The sequence below is a fragment of the Arabidopsis lyrata genome (genome assembly GCF_000004255.2).
Source record: "Arabidopsis lyrata subsp. lyrata unplaced genomic scaffold ARALYscaffold_4, whole genome shotgun sequence".
Taxonomy (NCBI): domain Eukaryota; kingdom Viridiplantae; phylum Streptophyta; class Magnoliopsida; order Brassicales; family Brassicaceae; genus Arabidopsis; species Arabidopsis lyrata.
Genome location: NW_003302552.1, coordinates 14,137,020 through 14,157,552, shown reverse-complemented (window position 1 = coordinate 14,157,552; position 20,533 = coordinate 14,137,020). Strand labels below are relative to the sequence as shown.

The 20,533-nt window shown below is 35.3% G+C and overlaps 4 protein-coding genes across 5 annotated transcripts; 2 read left to right on the top strand and 2 right to left on the bottom strand.

Moving 5' to 3' along the window:
• Positions 1-396: 396 nt before the first annotated feature.
• LOC9317173 lies at positions 397-2,554 on the bottom strand. The gene is made up of 2 exons (XM_002879216.2): positions 2,150-2,554; positions 397-1,864 (listed from the first exon to the last, which is right to left on the bottom strand). The coding sequence occupies exon 2, from the start codon at positions 1,845-1,847 to the stop codon at positions 585-587; it is 1,263 nt and encodes a 420-aa protein (XP_002879262.1). The 5' UTR covers positions 1,848-1,864; positions 2,150-2,554; the 3' UTR covers positions 397-584.
• Positions 2,555-7,633: 5,079 nt separating this feature from the next.
• Positions 7,634-9,934, top strand: LOC9317172 (EPIDERMAL PATTERNING FACTOR-like protein 6). Of its 2 annotated transcripts, XM_021028722.1 has the most exons (4): positions 7,634-7,755; positions 8,146-8,350; positions 8,467-8,513; positions 9,477-9,934. In XM_021028722.1, exons 2-4 carry the CDS (start codon positions 8,173-8,175, stop codon positions 9,720-9,722), a joined length of 471 nt encoding a protein of 156 aa, XP_020884381.1. In that variant the 5' UTR covers positions 7,634-7,755; positions 8,146-8,172; the 3' UTR covers positions 9,723-9,934. The 2 variants fall into 2 exon arrangements, with proteins under 2 accessions (XP_020884381.1, XP_020884382.1); XM_021028723.1 differs by lacking the exon at positions 7,634-7,755 and having other exon boundaries at positions 7,786-8,350.
• A 1,631-nt stretch (positions 9,935-11,565) lies between these two features.
• LOC9317171 (CBL-interacting serine/threonine-protein kinase 11) lies at positions 11,566-13,420 on the top strand. The gene has a single exon (XM_021028721.1). It carries the CDS (start codon positions 11,850-11,852, stop codon positions 13,152-13,154), a length of 1,305 nt encoding a protein of 434 aa, XP_020884380.1. The 5' UTR covers positions 11,566-11,849; the 3' UTR covers positions 13,155-13,420.
• A 4,516-nt stretch (positions 13,421-17,936) lies between these two features.
• Positions 17,937-18,674, bottom strand: LOC110229278. The gene has a single exon (XM_021029046.1). It carries the CDS (start codon positions 18,672-18,674, stop codon positions 17,937-17,939), a length of 738 nt encoding a protein of 245 aa, XP_020884705.1.
• Positions 18,675-20,533: the final 1,859 nt, after the last annotated feature.

Here is a 20,533-nt window from a genome sequence, read left to right as displayed (position 1 = left end):
CAAAAAAAAAAAAAAAAAAAGAAGAGAGAGGGAGAAATACCAGAATCTAATATGGAGCATACTAAACTCGTCTAGAACAATAGAGAAAGATCCATCACAAGTAGTTGGAACTAAACTAGCACTGTCACCTATCTCGATGCCTGCTTATGCAGCACGTGCTAAGAACTCGATGAGCTCGAGAGATGCATTCGAAGATAATGTTGTAGAAGTTGCTTGCAGAAGCTTTGAAATCTATCTGAATCATTTGATTGTTGGAGAAGGGAAAATGGATGACTAAATGGTCATAGAGGAGCTTCTCTTCTGTTGGTTGAATTTTAAAACTTAAAAGCCCTGTCTTCACAACTTGTCTACAGATTTTATGGAGAGCTCATGTGTGAAGACTATAAAAGATTTGTATATTTTTAAGTTTCACATAACGAAGAAACTTGGATTTGTTAACTATAGACCAAAACTTGAATGTGAACAAAGATACAAACCAAATGATCTTTGGACAAAGAATTATTTTACTTACCTACAAAACTTTCAATAAAACAGAGCTTTTTACCTGAAACTATTGAAATAATCGAATCTGCAGAGTGGTTTGTTTACTCTTTTGTTTTAGAAAGATAAACCTGAGATTTAAACACTGAATCTCCGATTTTAAACCCCGGCATTGTGATGAACTCAACGCTTAAATCGCCTTGTCCTTCTTCTTTTTCATCACCCACTACAGATTCCATGTAGACACCTGAGAATCTTGTTCCTCTTCTGACCACAAAGATCTTTGCTTTAAGATCTAAAGAAGCTGCAAACGATCCAAGAATCCATACCCACTTTGCCATTTTTGCAAAGATGTGATAAAACATCGTTCTTGGATGCTTACCGAGTAAAACTAGTCCCCTCATATCCATATTCCCAAAGAATGAAGCCTCCATCGATGGATGAACAACTAAAAGATACTTCTGACCGCAGAATCTTGAAAACGCGGAATTTGGAAACGCTGTTAACGCGTCCAATGGATCATCGAAGCTCATTAGTTCGGTCACATCACATGGATTAAGCTTAATGCCGTGAAACATTCTCCGAACAATGTATGACTCAAAAGCATACTTCTTATCTGAGGTCTTAGCAAATGTTACATTTCCAACTATAGATTCCACTGCCTTGTCCAAATTCCAATCTGTAGCTTTCATCAGAGTGATCAATGGCTTCGAAAAGTCGTGAACCGCCTTAGAAGCAGCTCGAAAAGCGAATTGAAACGAAGAAACACTCACAATCCTCTCTTCATGTTTCCTATTCTCTGCAACCAAACAATCTAATCTTTCCTTCAAAGAGTGTATCTCACTCTCCTTTGCTCTCACTTGTGCCTTAAGTTTCTCCAGTTCCTTCTCATTCACTTCAATCTCATCTCTCAATCCATTCAAACAAGAAGCAGCAAACTCGGTCTTCTTCGCGTTGAGCTGTTTCGTTTTGAGGTAGAGACGCTTGATTCTGCGTAAAGCCTCCAGCTGAGACACGACGAGGTTGTCCGCTTCAATGATCTTATCTGGATCATAAGGCAAATGAGCTTGTTGAAACTCAACATAAGCAAGCTTAAGCGCTGAAACCATGTCGAAAAGCTTCCATATCTCATCATCATCCCAACAAAAAGTTTGAATCTTTGTAAAGGGTTTGTGATTAAAATCACAAACTTCAGTTTCCTTAGCTTTATCATCCACCAAGATTTCTACTTCACAAAGGTCGTTGGAATTCGACTTTTGGTCAGGGAACACACCAATGGATCTAAATTTGCAGACTTTAGCGAATTTGGAGATGATTTCTGATATATTCGAAGATGGACTCGATGTTTTAGCAACGGCATTCTCCATTGATTGAAGAAAAAACCCTAATCCAAAAGTACAATCTTGTTAAAGAAAACCACAAAAAGATTGACAATTTTCAAAAGAGTCAAATCAGGCAAGACAAATACAGTTCCAAATCTTCAATCTTTTGTAATTAAAGCCATAACACGAAACCATTCAACAAAGCATTCATTGGTTTTACAAATCAAACTGGCCAAATCGTGAAAGCTAAAGAAGAAGTGAAGAACAGAGCATAAAGATTCAAGTGATGAACAACAACAACAACAACAAGAAGAACAGAACAAACGAAAGACAAAACAAAATCATACCTGTTTGTTGTTTTTGTACACTAGTAGCAGCCAAAGCAAAAGCTAAGCACGAGGAAGTGCCAAAGTTCGAGCCTTTGTAGTTCTCTCACTCACAGAAAAATGCTTGTTGCTTAACATTGGAATGAGGTTCGTTGATATTCTTCTTTTTAAGATCTTGCTCCTAATTAACAAGACAAAATAAATAGCCTCGTTAATGGTGAGATGATTCTCGGATTCCTAAACAATAAATCGACTATAATTGGCGTTTACTTCTCTTTTTTGGTTTTTTACTTCTTTTATTTCCGAGAATCGAAAACTTTGATCTTCACCAGTTTTCAAAAAAATGTAAATTTTAAATTGTATTTTTGAATAAATTCTGAGAATCCAAGAGGAAAAAAAAAAAAAAAACTCAGGAATCTCCTCACTCCTCAGACACCGTCGCGGAGAAACAAAAACCTTTGTCTCCCTCTGTTTCTTTCTTGGAGTCTGTCTTAATAATAATTTTAAATAAAATCATTTTTGTTTGTTAATCATAATTAAATTAGTGTAACAGTAAATCTATTACACTCACTTCTTGTTTGTTGCTTTCTTCAAATGTTCAAACTTTTAAGAAAAAGTAGTGAAAGCTGATTTGCACGCGAGTTTGTTTGTACTTTGTAATCTCCTCTCTGTCCTTATTTGTCGCAGTCCCAAGAAAAAATCTTTGAAACATATTAATCAATACTTACTGGGCCTTATTTAAGGCCTAGTTGGCCCATAACTGCTATTTTTCTTTGATCCTGCTGATTTTGAGAGATGTAATACAGTATGATAAAAAGATGAGGCACTCCTGAGGGAGCAACATATGTATATGATCCTTGTCAAGGAAAGCGAAGGTACGTTCCCACTTTGTTATGATTTCACTTGCCAATTACAAAGTTGTCGTGTAATCCCCATTCAAATGGAAACATAAACTTTCAACTTAAAAGTGGAGTTTGTGATCAGTTCTACGTGCCTCGGATTACGATAATTTGTAGATTATGTTTTAAAATCAACTCATATATATATATATATACCTTATTTTTGAGAAATTGATACGTAAACATATAAATTCATTCATAGTTTATAAGTTATAATGTATATTAATTACAAGCAAAATATTTTCAAGGCGAGTTTTATCAAATATGATTTACCAATAATGAGCTCAAGTGAAGGAAGAGGAACATTTGTAAATGCCACAAGACTAGACATATTTGTTCTTCAACTATATATATTGATAATAAGTGAAGGAGAAGAAACAAAAAAAAAAGAGAGAAAGTGGTCCAAATTCTGAAAACACTCAAGGCATGAATTCAAAACGCTCGTGCATCTCTTGTCTCTTTCTATTTCTTCTCTCTTTTCAACTTTTGGCGTCCTTACATTTGCATACTTGCCATCTCCTCTTCTTCTCTCTCCCTCTATCACTTTCCTCTTCCTCGGACTTGTTTTATCAGTATGACAAGAGATCTACCCTCTAGATATCATAAGCATGAGATCTACTCTAGATATCATACAAGATACGAAGAAGGCTATCTACTATCAATTAAGACACATTAAGTTGTTGATGATGAAACTACAAATATATATATAGTAATATTGAAATCTAACAAAATAAATTATATATTATTGTGGAGAAAAGATCATAATTCATTTTTTGAACAGTTTTAATATTGGTTGACTATTGTGTTATTAAAATCAAGAAAACCTTTTGAGAAAACTTAATATGATAAAATTAAATTCGATAGTTTATATGGCAGAAAAAAACTATTGAAATAATGAAAATTCAATAGTTTATAAATTAAAACTTGATAAATATAATTATATTTGTATATCATGCTAATTAAATAGCGAAATTACAACTATAAAGTTTCAACAAGCAAAGTTTCTTGTCAAAATTACCTATCCATTTTATAAGTATTTTTTTAAAAAAAATCGTTTGCTGGAATCAGCTCAATTTAAAGACATGTTCAAAATTGAAGTTGAAACTATATATCTTGTGAGCTTGGAAGAAATTATACTATTAATTAAAGAGATTACATTAACTCGTTGGATCCATCATAATTCGGCCCACAAATAGACTACCAATGCCCTATCCGCCTCTACCGGCCATCTATTTTGTTTTATTAATAATTGTTTTAAAATCTGTCTCAAATCAGTGACAAATTTCTAAAATTCGTTGGGATTTCAATGTTAGCGAGGAAGTTTGAAGTAGAAAATTCTCAACATCTTGTATTTTCAGAATTTTAGCAACTTTTTCTAGCATTCTAAAAAATAATAAAATTTGGACTAAAAAATAATCGATTTAACAAAATAATACACTATACTATTATGGGACTCTTAAAAGAAGAGGGTATTAAAAAAAGTATTAATCGATTTATTTTTTGTCGTCTAGAATTATTATTAATTGCAAATTATGAGAACTGTTACATAGACGATTTTACAATTGACAATTTCTGCCGACCCTTAGTAGATCTACGACAGACTACACTTCCTTCTTTATGATCTTGATGAATACCTTCAATGATCCACGACCTGGCGACACTTTCTTTTCTGCGTAGAATCTTGGCACACGGCTATAATTGTACATCGCTGGAGATTTTATGCACACTTGCCTCTATTAATCTGCAAATTTGATAATAAATCGTAATATCTGGGACTCGAATCTCAGACTTCTTAGAGTAGAAGCATTAATCAACCTTTGGTCAACCAATGGGGCAAAGGAGCTTCCACACAGAGGATAGTCTATATTTTATAAAATTAACAAAGTAGTCAAATTTAAACGCTAAATATTCTATTTCTAAACCCTAACCTAAAACTAAACCTTAAACCCTTGATCACTTTAAACTCTAAATTCGAAATTCTAAACCCTAACCCTAAAATTTAATTTCTAATCCTAAAAACTAAACTCTAAATCTCAAGTGTTATTCCTAAATTTAGATACATATTTTTGAAAGGGTGATTGCGTGATAATTCAGATCCTAAGACTGATATGTATGTCTCTTTATTTTATTGGCCTAAGAAAAAATAGTGTTTTTCTTTCTGCATGATTCTTGACATCTTTGAATCAGTACATTATAGATAGGAAACAATCAAACAATGCAAGTCCCATCTGTCTCAGTCAAGAAACAAAATGAAATTTCAAATAACAATAACATGATAAAATGTAAAAAGGATACAGTGTGTCAGATCTTTGTATTAAAACCTTATTATAAAATAATTGAGAAGTGGTGTGTCAGGGATAGAGATACTTACCTTGGCATGTGACCCGGCCCTCCCAATATTTTCCTATGCATGAAGATTTCTGTATTCTCTCCTAGTCGACTAGTATGGTTGTGATTTAGAGTTAAGAAAATTCAACCATAATAGTTATAAAAATATGATCAACAATTTTATGTGACCATTCTACGTATAATTTCAGCTCATATGTTGTTTTACCGGTGTTAGCAGAACGGGTGACCTAATTTTCGACCAATTCTTTTCTGCTTTCATCTCTAAGGTTTCGAATCAAATAAAAGTGTATTTTAAATAGTTACATGTTATCATACCATCCTAAATTGGGACATTTTTATTCTCAAAACGTCCTAATATTTGTGAAAAAGACCGGAACAAAAATTAGAATATGCAAAATATCAACCCATAATTCATGTATAAACTTTTATAGTTTTAAAATAAAGTACTTTATAAATAGTTCATATGTAGTTCTTACCTTTAAAATTTTATTTTCTCCACAAAGATTTTTGTTTCAATATAACTAACATATATCCATATTTAAACTGTAATATGACATGAATACAACTATGATTTAGTACCTCTAGTAAAACCCACTAGAATACATACATTATATGCGCAAATCGAAAATGTTAAAAAAAAAAAAAAAAAAAACTTTTTTAAACTAGTAATGTCTCAAAACTATATTACACAAAAATACCTAGATTTGTTCTTCTCTATTTTTCTACACGGTTTCTATATAGTATTACGTTAGGGAGATACTATTGTGAATTTGTGATAAAGGATTAAAAAAGTATAAGATAATGTAGATATAGTAGTCGATGGAGCTTTACCCACTTCCTCTTGTTGAATCAGGTTATCTCATGTTGAGATAGCATCGATTAATGTTTGTGTATATATAGTTGGACCTAACACGATTAATAACAAACAATGATCTACCAAAGACTATTCTTTCACGTGGTATCAGAGAAAATCTTTTTAAATTCGAGTGTTCTATTTTCTCGTTCGAACGTGTTTTTAATTTGAAGAAACGGTTTCTTGAAGAGTCTTCATCAGCGACGATTCATGTTGGTGGAGAAAAGGGGAAAAAACAACCAAAAATCCAGCAATTAATGACGATGTTATCCAAAAGAATGACCCCTTCACTAAGGCTATCATAGTACAATATAGTAATTTTTTGTTATATAGATTATAAATTGATGGTAATTTTTATAGTGATCACTCAAAAATGGTATTTTATGAAATTTCGAGGCTATCAGGCTATATTAATTGTATGCCCTAACGACAATTGTATAGTTGTAATCAGACGCATTCTACCAACATTGGATTTAGTATTACCAATTCAACATAGAAAACAAAATTTACACTAGGTCATACAGTTCTTTCCAAAAATAAAGTATTTGGTATTACGATTATATTGTTGTATAGTCTACAGCGCATAAAAATGGTGTTGTCTTTCATTTTGTTTGACCAAAAAAAAAAATGGTGTTGTCAAACGTAACAAGAAACTAAGTTTGATAACCTTTAAATTTTTCCAAAAAATTAGTTGTCTCGCTGATGCTTGATGCTAAAATTCATCATTAAATATTTTTTGGTCAAACATTTTCAATGATCTAAATAGCTGTTTTCGTTAGAAACAGATTTTTTTTTATAGCAATTTTACTTTAATCCTATTGTTAAAAGTTTATACTGCAATTTGTTTGCCATTTTATATATTTTTATAGTACCGTTTCAACTACTTATTGTTTTTTTCATTTATACCATTCACTAAGATTCTTTAGTATATAACCTTTGTGTGAATTGTTATGAGTAAAAATTTATTGTTAAAAATTACAGATATAAATGTGTAATTTGGGAATGAACATGGAACCCTTCTTACACATTTGTTGGGATGTTTTGTCCATACCTCCTTGCCTTTGGAATCTCACTCATATATCATCCTACGGCCCTCCCTTATTCGTCTCTCTTCAAATCAATCACCTCTCATCTCTCTACCTTAATTATGATAAAAAAAAATTACTACTCCGTTAGCAGTCATTTTTGCCAACAATAATAAACTAAATGAAACCCTAATTCTTGAGTACTTATGTTAAACCCTAATTAGAAAGAAACAAAATCGAGATTATACTAATTAATCACGTGAAATCATATCTTATTAATGTGATGTGACACACACCACAAATGTGTATACAGTATATTTTTTTTTACATGCATATGAAAGAACTTAATTAAGAAACATAGAAAACACATAAAAATAAAATAGTGTATATATATGTATAGCTTGGAAGATTGCTAAATGCAATTTCTGGAGAAAGGAAGGGTACATGGACAGAGAGAATAGGGTGCAGGAGAATCTAACTCCCAAACTTAGCAATGCTTAGGTACCTTTCTTAATTACTTCTCTCTTCTTACACTCTTTCTCTCATTTCCCACTCATATACTATTTTATCTTCTTTTTTCTTTTCTTGTTATCCTATTATATAAAAAAATTCCCAAATTTAATCACACATTTTTGCAGTTAACCCCTCCTTGTTCTCTCATAGTCGACTCCATTTGTTCTTTCTCACTCTCAACCACTCCCACTACTCACTCTCGTTTTTTGAGAAAACCCAATTCATAAAAAAACCAAAATACATATACAATTCCTTTTGAATGAGCTTCTCTTGATTTCCATTTTCATCTCCGGTTTTTATAAACCCACCACGCTTTTTTTTTTTTTTTGCATGGAAGAGGAGCGAGTTCATAACTAATCTCTGCTACCTTCTTCTTAGGTGGGGTTTTCAGAAAGTTTCCTAATCATGGGTTTCGAGAGACCATCATCATCTTCATCATTATTGTCATCATCATTACCATCATCATTACCAACATCAGAAAACACGATAGCCAAGTTCAGTCTCTTCTATATATTACTACTCTTCTTCGTCCTCTGTGTCATTACCACCTTCATAATAACTCCCACTTCGCTTTCTTCTCCATGTAAGCCCTCTTTCTTTCTCTCGTCATTCTCCAACAAAAATATCTTTGAATATTTGATTCGAACGTATCATATAATCATTACAGTACCATTTACATTATATTGTTGTAAAATGCAGATATTAGGAATTCTAACTCTGGGAAACTAGGGAACTTCTATCCACAGGTTCGTAAGCTTTTTAGCTCTTACTTTTTTGCGTGATCCAATATTTTTTTATATGAAAATACAGCTTTTTTTTTTGGCTTGAGTCAAAAAATTATTTAGGAAAAAGGGATTCAAAAACCGTGTTATACTTATATCTAATAATTATAACCACATAAAATCCAAAAAGCTCCCTAAATTCTATTTTCTCCTGATTCAAGTATCTTTGGAAGACAAGATTGATGTTGATTCATCATTAAAGACATTAAAAATAATATAAGCTTATAATGTGGGGGTCTTTAAAAGGACTACACAAACAAAAGGGGTGTGGCTAAACTGCGCTTGAACAGTCAGCGACTGTGACGGCATGTCGAGACTGACTGGTCATGCAGAGATGCCATGTACTCCTAAAGAAATTCTCAGCCGTCGGATTCGTTTAAGCGCACACGAGGACAAGGACAGTACTCAACTTTTGGTCCGTTCACCTCTCGTGGGACCCTGCATTGCTTCTGTCTGTGTTACGATCTCGATCGAGTGGAAATATTATCCCCCTCACGGCGCACGTTAACGTATGACAGCCTCTTGGAACTTCTCAATCTCTCTGCCCTTTTTTGGTAATGTGCGTAGCGCTTTTTCCGGAGCGGTATTCCCGCGTCTTGTCTCACATCCCCAACCCTGTCCTAAAAAATGTTTTTTACCTAACCGCGCATTTTAGCAATAATATGCGTATGTTAGCGTGATTTAACACAGTCCTCTCACTATCTTATATTGACAGCAGCTGAAGTTTGGGTTCATTTGAAGATACTAATAATTGAAATTTAATTAGAAAATACTAATTATTCTTGATTAACCATATCATTTGGTTTTGTGTTACTATATGTGTTCTCTCCGGGAAAGAAGAAAATAATAAAGTAGGGATACGTATACGTTTGATATATTAAGTAATGAACAATGTGATAATATATATGGTTTTGAGTATATGTTCAGGAGGAAGGCCAGAGTACAGTAGTTATGAAGAAAACGAGGAAATTAGGTAACAGGAGCAAGGAGGCGGAGCTACGGAGGATTCTAAGGGGACTGGGTTCATCTCCGCCACGGTGCTCCTCTAAGTGTGGAAGATGCACGCCGTGCAAGCCTGTGCATGTTCCGGTACCTCCGGGGACGCCTGTCACCGCCGAATACTACCCCGAAGCTTGGAGATGCAAGTGCGGCAACAAGTTGTACATGCCATGATCTTTTATAATATATATACTCACATATATACATTATATAATGAATTATATGCATGTTCGTCGTCATATCTAATGTCTCTACTCAAATATTTATAAATTATTATACATTAGACATGTTGCTAGGAAAACCCCTACGTAAAACTTTTGCTGATGAATTGATTGATGATGCTCGTTTACATAATTCATGAGTATGTTATGCTATTGATTATGTCATTCTGGTGTCAAACAAAAACTATGTATTGGCTTCTTCAACGTACGGGCTTCCTAATATCACATAGGTTTAGGCTCGTAACATTTGGACTAAGACGAATAAGCCAAAAGCCCAATAAACATTTTTTCTTGGCACATATATAATCGATCATGCATCCACGTAAAAGTATAAACATCTATTTGCGGGACTCGTTGAGATTTCATTTAAATTTTGTAGTCATATCAAACTCACTTAAGTAATCTATTCGTATATACTGATAGTATATGCTTACGTATTACGTATTCACATACAGCTTACACCATTCACACATAGCCCACATAACAATTTAAAAGATTTTAAAGTCGGTCTTTTTTTTTTGTATAAAGTCATTGACTGACTGATTCTTCTATTGAAAAGCTTTTTTATGTAAAATTCAATCACGATGTGAATATGGTATACGGGCCCATGTTATTTGATTATTTCTTATTTTACTTTAGAAAAATAATCAGATTACCGACGCGAGCAAAGATTATTAATTTCTGGCTATAAGTCTATAACAGAGAAATAATTAGTCAATCCAATTAAATAATAGAGGAATAATTAGTCTGCAATCAGAGATTAATTAGTAAATAATATAAGCATATCTCAGCAGCACCGATTTTTCAACGGCCGGCCCACAATCCTGAACCGTCCAGCTGGAAGCCGGCGTCGAGCCGTCCACTTGTTCCACCGTTCGGATATTGCCACGTATGTAAGAGACACCTGCCGTTGTCTCGTGGAACATGTTTTGTTATTAATTTAATTTAAGTTACTAACCAAGTCGCTTTCTTCATTACCTAAGAGTTGAATAAAAACCACATGCGATGAGACACGCAAAAACTGATACACGAAATACTTATTTATTGATCTACATTTTTCTAACCATAATACTACAAGATTCTGAATTGTTCTAGATGTAAAAAGTACGAGAAGAGTTATGAGAGTATGTTAGGTGATAAGATCACGCGTAGGTAAAGGAAATGAAGTAGAAACTATCGACAACATAATAATTGAGTGAGTACGAAGACCACGTAATAATTTATCGAATTTGTCATGCATAATAAAAGCAATTAGGTGTACACTGTAGATCGATTGTACAAAAGAAACAGAACGACAATAATCAGTTTTAAAATAAATTTTTCATTCTATATGATTTATGGAACTAGATATACATATGCACCGACTCAAAAATAGAATTTTAACAGTTGACTTATATAGTATTATTTTTGAATGAATTTTAACATTAAAGACTATCAATTACATTATCGGATAAGTTTGGCTTCTTGTGTTGAATAGATGGAATGATGGATTGTGTGCTCAGGTGTCAGGTAGTTGTGTTAGTTAATTATAGTAGTAAACCTTCACATCTAAAATTTAGTTCTTAGCTAAGGGATTCGCATCTAAAATTTGGTTTACTACTATAATTTAGAAGAAGAAAAAAATTGAACAAAGGTGAAATAATCATGACTTTCTAATTCTTATCTAATGTTTTAAAAAACCTTTAACATTTTATTTTTGAATGACAACAAATAAAGTCTGTAACGGTTACTAAAAAAGTGCTTTCAGTTTAAACTCTTTTTTTTAGGCATCTCTAATTGCTTTTTATCCTTAATCCATTATTCTATTGAACTTATCTTTTTTAAAAAAAGCTTCCGCGTTACACCTTAAATTCTCCACCATTTAAATACCTAACCACTTCTAAAATTCTTATTCCATAAAAAGTAAACACAACAAAGAAAAAACTTCCCCAACAAAAAAAAAAAAAGACAAAGAAGAAGAATTCGCTTACGTGTTCCTCACATCTGAATTACGCGCAAACGAAATCAGATTCAAATTCTCCGGCGAAGTCTTCCAATTCATCAATCATCATCTCTAAATCGATCTCTGGCCTTAACAATCATGCCAGAGATCGAGATTATCCCCTGCGGCGGCGACAACAACGCCGCCTTATTCGGCAAATACGAGCTCGGAAAGCTTCTCGGATGCGGCGCGTTCGCCAAAGTCTTCCACGCACGTGATCGTCGTACCGGTCAAAGCGTCGCCGTGAAAATCCTCAACAAGAAGAAACTCCTAACAAATCCAGCTCTCGCCAACAACATCAAACGCGAGATCTCAATCATGAGACGATTATCACATCCAAACATCGTTAGACTCCACGAAGTAATGGCGACAAAGGCGAAGATCTTCTTCGCGATGGAGTTTGTTAAAGGAGGTGAATTATTCAACAAAATCTCAAAACATGGACGTCTTAGCGAAGATCTCAGCCGTAGATACTTCCAACAATTAATCTCCGCTGTCGGTTATTGTCACGCTCGCGGTGTTTACCACCGCGATCTCAAACCGGAGAATCTGTTAATAGACGAAAACGGAAACTTAAAAGTTTCCGATTTCGGTCTTAGCGCGTTAACGGATCAGATCCGACCCGACGGGTTATTACATACTTTGTGTGGTACTCCGGCGTACGTTGCGCCGGAGATTCTATCTAAAAAGGGATATGAAGGTGCTAAAGTTGATGTATGGTCTTGCGGAATCGTCTTGTTCGTTCTCGCCGCCGGTTATTTACCGTTTAACGATCCGAATTTGATGAATATGTACAAGAAGATTTATAAAGGAGAGTATCGTTTTCCTCGTTGGATGTCTCAAGATCTGAAACGTTTCATTTCTCGTCTTCTAGATATTAATCCTGAGACTAGAATCACCATTGATGAGATTTTGAAAGATCCTTGGTTTGTTAAAGGAGGTCTTAAGCAAATCAAGTTCCATGACGAGATCGATGATTGTGAGAAAGATCAGAAAGTGGAAGAAGCTGTGAAGAGTTTAAACGCGTTTGATTTGATTTCTTACTCATCGGGATTAGATTTGTCTGGATTGTTTGATGGCTGTAGTAATTCGGTTGGTGAATCGGAGAGGTTTTTGTCGGAGAAGTCGCCGGAGAAACTAGCGGAGGAAGTGGAGAGGTTTGCGAGAGAGGAGAATCTGAGGATGAAGAAGAAGAAGGAAGAAGAGTATGGATTTGAAATGGAAGGGCAAAATGGGAAATTTGTTATCGGGATTTGTATTTCGCGGTTGAATGATTTGCTTGTGGTGGTGGAGGCACGGCGGAGAGGTGGTGACGGTGATTGTTATAAGGAGATGTGGAATGATAAACTCAGGGTTCAACTTATTCGCGGTTGCGATCAGACGTCGCCAAACGCAGTTATTTAAAAGAACGCTATGGGGCTTTTGAATCAAAACGCCAATGGCTTTTGGTTGGTTGGAGTTGCGTTTCTATTGTTTTCTTTTAGATTTATCACTGAAAAAAGAAAAAAGAAAAATAAAAATATATGTATTTAAATACAGTACCAAATTGTAGGCATCTATTTTGTGCTTTTTGATAAAATGTATAACTCACTAATCACTATGTACACACAAGTATAAAATTGCATTTGTAGATACTTACTCTTTTGTATAATGTAGAAAATGTTCTTCTATTTATAGTTTGGAATTCCAATTTTACTCATACATAACTTTTTTTTTATCAACCATGCGAATTTGTATGGACTTATGGAGTTAAAGGTCTATGAAGAAATTAGAGTGAGTCTATCATTACGTGTCGAACAATCAGTTTTAAGGTTCAATGAAACTAGAGAAACAAAATGAAATAATCTATAAGACGCATAAACTCATCTAAATTCACGGAAAAGATGGTTAGAAGGTCGTGATGACATCTTCATTGTTTTTTACAGGACCCTATTTAGTAGTAAAGGCAGAGCTGTGGAGGGCATGATTTAATAGTACTTTTTCCTAGTCAATTCTGAATTTCTGCTTATCTATATGGCTTCTTCCATTTAATATTGTGTAATGTATTATTGAACATATGAAATAATTGAATGGGAGATCCACAGCCAGTGATGAAAATGATAAAAAGGTATGTAAGTACCTTACAAAACTTTTAAAAATATGCAGCTTTTCTTTTGTGAGAAAAAGCTATTATTGTCCACTTAATTGGATATTACAACTCAAAACGAGTGAAGGTTAAGGAATCATTATCATTATTAAAGCATCATCATAAGCACCAGCTTTCTTATTCATCGCGTCATTTGTTTGGCCATTTTAAAAAAAAAAATTCAAAAGGAACACTAATTATATAATTTAATTTTATATGATCATTGAATAGCTCAAGCCTCAAAGTACAATTCCTGCCCACTTTGTTTTAGGCGCAAAGGGGAAAAATGTGGCAAATTAGGTTGTTTGGTGTGAATTAGGAAAGTAGATATAGGGAAAATGTGGTTGATGAAGTTAAATACCTCTTTTTTTAAAAATGTATATTGAAAATTCAGATTAATTCCCTTAGTTTATAGTCGTTATGTGAATTCTTAGTGAAACAAATAATACATTCTCGTTATGTGAATTTCATTGTCTATTTGGATTAGCCTATTATGTAATTGCTGATAGTTCACGATGTTATGTTAGCTGAAGTTGTGAGCTACAATTATGGAGTTTAGTGTTTGATGCATTATGTATCTTGTTATTTGGATTTTGAATCTGGTGTCTTTGCTTATCTAAGTGGTTATGGAGTAGTCCAATGAAAAGAAGCAAATAAGTTATGGAAAAATGTTTGCCAGCTACACGAAAGAGACATCATTACATAGTCACACATGCAAACTTTAAAAATGTCACATTAGCTACACGAACTATTGCTATCACATACAGACATCCCCGAACTAACATAAGTCATGTTGCCAACACCATAACCATCTAATTCCAGTGTACCGGTTGCCGGAATCCGGCGTTGACCGGTGTTGACCAAAATATTTTCAAAAATATATATATTTTTTCCTTTTTATTTATTTTTGATAAAAAGAATTTTGCAAAAATAAATTATTATATAATTTTATTAAAAATTAAATAAAGTATACAACAAACTTTTGGTATATATTTTTGTAATATAGCTAAATATACCAAAAAATATAAAATTTTGGTAATATAACAAAATATACATTTTTTAACAAAATTTGCTATATTACAAAATTTTTATTAACAAAATAAAAGTATATAAATTCATTTTTCTCCATTGCTTCTCTTTAATTTTTTTTTTTTTTACAGCAAACAATGATTTATTCAACTAATAGATTCTTTACAAATCAAACGTTTTAGCCACATCGGCTTGTGAACAGAGCTTGAATAGAACTCTCCAGTGAAAGAATTGAGACATGCTAAATTATGAGCTATACAATTTCCTGTACATTTAGTAAAAGTAAAAATTACAGAGGAAAATTTGGTTGCCCAATAATCAATGTCCTGAAGTAGATTAACCAAATCACAGTGGTGGGAATGCCCATTGATCATATTGAGAAGAATCTCGCAATCCCCTTCAAATTGAACGCACTTAAACCCTCTTATCCAAGTTTGTTGCATCGCCATCAATAGAGCTTTCGCTTCAGCCTCCAAAGGGGATGATGAATTCGGAAGTTTAGAAGCGCCCCAAGCTTTTGGATCACCGTGATAATCTCGTATAATCCAGCCTCCGGTACCATGTGAAAATCTTGCATCAAAACCTGCATCAAAATTACATTTGACCATCGACGGATGTGGCCTTGTCCAAGTAGGCGCCATGGAATTCTGATTATTTGTATTTTTATTCGGAAGTTGTTTCTCTCTCAAGTTATTGATCCATTCTTGAACCTCTGTTTGGACTTGTCGAACAATACGTGTCGGACTTTCAGCATATTTATTAAAAACTAGTTTATTCCGTGCCTTCCATATTTTCCAAAGGAGCCAGAAAGGGAACAATTTTTGATTGGTTGTGAGGGTTTGGTTATGATAAAGATCAATGATATAATTAAAGTTCTCTTCCAAATCAGAGGAAAAATGATGCGCCTGTAATATAGGTATATTTGATAGATGCCATGCCATTTTTGCGAAGGAACAACTAAAGAGGACATGGTTTATAGTTTCTTTCTCATCTTGGCAGCGAAAACAAGTAGATCCAATCAACATTCCACGAGTAACCAGACGTGAACAAGTTGGTAGAGCACGTGATATTGATCTCCAAAGCATGTGTTTTATTTTGGGAATTATCTGAAGTTTCCATATCTTGCTCTTCAAATCGGGCGATCCCGGAGGAATTGGCGGTTTTTGACAGGTATCAGTCGGATCATGGGTGAGCAGCCAATAGCCGGATCGGACCGTGTATTCGCCATTAGAATTATAGTGCCAAATCAGTTTATCCATAGTTTCATATCTTGGGAGATAAATTTTGTCAAGAATATGTTGATCACAGGGATCAATTATTTGAGAGATGTTATGATTATCCCAAAAACGATAAGATCCTCTCTTTGAGATAAGAGAGCTTACTATACCTTGAAACTCAGAAAAGGTCGCCTTGATTAGCCGAGGAGGATGGGAAGGATTAATGTTATCAATGCCAATACGAACAGTTTTCCCATCGCCTATGTTAAACCGTGAACTTTTTTAATAACATCAAGTCCGGCAAGTAAAGAAGACCATCCGTATGATTGATAATTTCGAGGCTTTGCATCAAGGAATGACTCATCTTTGAAATATCTAGCTTTCATTAAGCGAGCAAAAAGAGAATTAGGGTATTGAATGATCCTCCAAGCTTGTTTTGCAAGTAGAGCATCGTTAAATTTAGCTAAGTCCTTAAAGCCTAAACCGCCTTCTTTTTTGGAATATTGAAGTCTGTTCCAAGCAATCCATGGGATTCCTCTTTGTTTTGCTTTCTTCTCCCACCAAAAATTCATAAGAATTGACTCTATTTCTGAGACTACACCCACATGAAGTTTAAAGCACGACATGGCGTAGACCGGCATTGCCATTGCAACTGATTTGATCATGATTTCTTTTCCCGCCGGTGAAAGAAATTTTGCACTCCAACTCGATGTTCTTTTCCTCACCCTATCAATGATATATTCAAACATTTCTTTTTTCTTTCGTCCAAACTGTTTCGGAAGACCAAGATTTTGCCGCCACCGCCGTGATTTTGGATCCCCAGAATATTCTTCAGCCGAGTTTGAGTACTGCCATACACTTTAGATCCAAAGGTGATCATTGATTTACTCATATTAATTTTTTGACCAGAATAATATTCTTAGATATCAAATACATCTTTCAGCGCTTGGCAATTCCGAGCATTAGCTTGACAGAAGAATAGAGAATCATCCGCGAATTGAAGATGAGTAACACTTGGAACCCCCATACCAATACGTATTCCCCGAATGTCACCATCATCACCTCTGGACTTTATAAGATGGCTTAGAATATCGGCGCATAAAATAAACAAATAGGGTGAGAGTGGATCCCCTTGTCGGATTCCTCGTTTAGGTTTGATCAAACCATATGGAGAGCCATTAATAAGGACTGAATATTGAACGGAAGTAACAGTCCCCATTATCCAATTGATCCATTGCTCACAGAATCCAAACAAGCGCAGCGTTGTTTCCAAAAACCTCCATTCAATCCAATCGTAAGCTTTACTTACATCAGTTTTCACCGCCATGTAGGATTGGGAAACTCTTTTTCTTGCCTTTAAAGAATGCATGATCTCGTGAGCAATCATGACATTATCATTCACAAGCCTTCCCGGAATAAATGCTGCCTGAGCATCAGAAACAATTGCATCGAGATGGATTTTAAGGCGTGCTACAAGACACTTTGAGATGATCTTGTATAGAATATTACATAACGCAATTGGTCGATAGTCCGAAAGGGTTTCCGGGTTGGTTATCTTAGGAATCATACAAATGTTTGTGTGATTTACCAATGGTTTCATTGAAGAAGTCCTAAAATAGTTTTTAACCTCTGAAATTACGTCAGCTCCTACAATGTCCCAACAAGTTTTGTAGAATCTCGCAGTGAGTCCGTCAGGCCCGGGAGCTTTATCATCGCCTATCATGCAAACTGCATTGTATATTTCGTCATCACTAAACTCACGACACAGATCAGAATTCATCGATTGGGTCACTGTGGGACTGAAATCCGCAAAACCTATAGGAGAAACAGACCGTCCATTGCTAGCATAAATTTCAGAGTAGAAATGTTGAGCATGTAGCCCAATATCTTTGTCACCGTTGCAAACATTTCCTTGATCGTCCTTAATTGTGTTGATTCTGTTTTTTGCGTACCTAATCTTTGTACACGCGTGGAAAACCCAGTATTCCTATCACCTCCTATCATCCAGTTGTTGCGACTTTTTTGGTGCCAGTATTTTTCCTCATCATTGTACGCTTTGGCAAGGTCCCTTTGAATTTGTGGAATTGCTAGTCTCTCCGTTCTTGAGATGCTTGACATCACTGTGTTTAACTGCGCTTGTAGATCTTTTATTCGAGAATCCGCATTAAGATTGGATCTGTGTTTCAATCGTGCCAAATGATGACGGCAGATCCTAACTTGGTCCATAATCTGATAGCCTTGAGTTAATTTGCCATTTTCCCAGCCTTCTTTAACGCACCTTTTAAAATGTGGAATGTCAACCAGCCTTTTATCAAAGAAAAACGATTTTGTTCTTGTGGTGGCTGTATTCTCCATAGAGAGTAGCAGAGGTTTATGATCAGAACCAGCAAACTCAAGAAATTCAAGCTCTGCAAATGGAAAGTTAGCCGCAGCCTCTATATTAATAAATGCTCTATCTAAGCAACATTTCACAGTGTGAGTGTGTCGTTCACCAACCCAAGAGAACCTGTCACCCTTTGATCTTATATCAACTAGATCACAAGAAGAAACCATGTTTTTGAACTCTCTAAAGGTCCATTCCTCCCTTGGTGGTCCACCTATTTTTTCCGAGTTAGAGAGAATCTCATTGAAGTCGCCAATCAAAACCCATGAGTCATTGCGTGTAAGTGAAAAATGTTTGAGGTGATTCCAAAGGTAATGGCGTTCACTTTGAGAAGGATGGCCATACACGCAAGACAAATAGAAGCCAATGTTATTAATAGATATATGTACATCGATAAGACGTTCATCCTTAAAGTTTTCGGACAAACGTACATTATCCTTCCACATCAAGGCCAAGCCACCGCTTCGACCTTGTGGGGGATGAGTTATTACATTATTAAAGCCTAATACACACGCTAGATTACGTACAACGTCACACTTATTAAGTGTTTCAATTAGAAATAAAACATCACACCTAGATAATTTACATAAGCGGATTAAACGAGATTGTGTTAGTGGTGCTCCTAGTCCTTGGCAATTCCAGGATGTGATCCTCATGGGGGAACATATGGAGGTATCGGGCCCCCACGCCTCCGGTAAGTCCTGGAATTGGTGAAAACAAAGCAGGCGCTTCTGTCTTCTTTTCTTTTTTGCAAAAATGGCTCAGGGCTGCCGATTCCTCCGCTGCTTCAGCCTGGTTGTATCTGGTTTCAAAGCTGACCTGTTTTCTTTTGGTGAACACAAACTCAGTCTTTGTTTTGGCAGAATCTGCTTCAAGGAGGTCATCTTTTCTTTCATTCAGAAGTGCCTCACGGGTGAGTTTGGCGTGAAGGTACATAAGTCTTTCAGCAGTTAACTCTGTGTCTTCAAAAACACTAAGACTGTTGGATGAAACAGAAACTGAAGGAGAGAAAGTAATGTTGAAAGCAGAAGCCGCTTGTCTCTGAAGGCCAGGGATCAAAGTAGCCGGATCAACACTAGGGAGAGAGTCATCTTCATCTTCAGCCATCTCATTGTCACCATCATAATTGTTGTGTTGATCCTCATTAGCATTGTCTTGAAAATCCCCATTATTCCCATCATCAAAATCTGCAGGATTACCATCTTCAAACACAAGAGAACATTCTTTTGCATCATGTTTCAGAAAACCACATTTGGTGCAAAAGTTCCTCAGCCTTTCAAACCGGAACTTAATGATGGTGTTCTCATCTCTGTTAAACTGAATGTTCCTTTGGAAACGAAGTGGATCATCAAAATTTCAGTCTAGCCTAACCCTCACAAATCCCATTTGACTCACATTCTCATCAAAATCCACAGCAGAAACTCTACCTAACTTATTTCCAACAACACGAGCCATAGCATTCGTCAAATAGAGAAGAGGAATACCTTGAATCTAAACCCAAAAAGGAATGATTTTCATTTCTTCCTCTGAGATGTTCGGATACCAACGATGGATGGATAACATCCAGTCATTAAAGGGCCAAGGACCACGCCTGAGAACCAAATTCATCGATTCTTCAGTATGGAATTTGAATTGCACTTGACCCTTACCCAGACTTCGTCCGACACAGGAATCAGCAAAACCCCAGACTCTTGGCATTTGTCCAATGAGGGCTCTTAAGTTTTGTTTGCGCGGGTTCACCGTTGTGACAATCTGAGAGAAACGGTTGACAGAGGCCGCTTGAGAGACAAAATCTGCAGGGAGGGCGATTGGGTCATCATCGATACCCAGATCGAGGTCTTGAACGGATTTTCGGAGATAGTCACTCATGATTCGCACTTGGGATTGGATTGTAGAGAGAATTGGTTGAGAAAAGGAGACAAATTGTTGGTTTTTATAGTTTGTGGTCCATGGCGGTTTCGGTTGACAGTTAACTCCCGAAAGGGGGGAGACAAGAAACTACCGTTGACTTTAGGCAGAAATAAACCGC

Coding starts and splice junctions, on each gene's coding strand:
- LOC9317173 (XM_002879216.2), bottom strand. CDS start 1,847: ATGGAGAATGCCGTTGCTAAAACATCGAGTCCATCTTCGAATATATCA.
- LOC9317172 (XM_021028722.1), top strand. CDS start 8,173: ATGGGTTTCGAGAGACCATCATCATCTTCATCATTATTGTCATCATCA. Junction 8,351..8,466: donor CACTTCGCTTTCTTCTCCAT/GTAAGCCCTCTT, acceptor TGTAAAATGCAG/ATATTAGGAATTCTAACTCT. Junction 8,514..9,476: donor TAGGGAACTTCTATCCACAG/GTTCGTAAGCTT, acceptor GTATATGTTCAG/GAGGAAGGCCAGAGTACAGT.
- LOC9317171 (XM_021028721.1), top strand. CDS start 11,850: ATGCCAGAGATCGAGATTATCCCCTGCGGCGGCGACAACAACGCCGCC.
- LOC110229278 (XM_021029046.1), bottom strand. CDS start 18,674: ATGGTTTCTTCTTGTGATCTAGTTGATATAAGATCAAAGGGTGACAGG.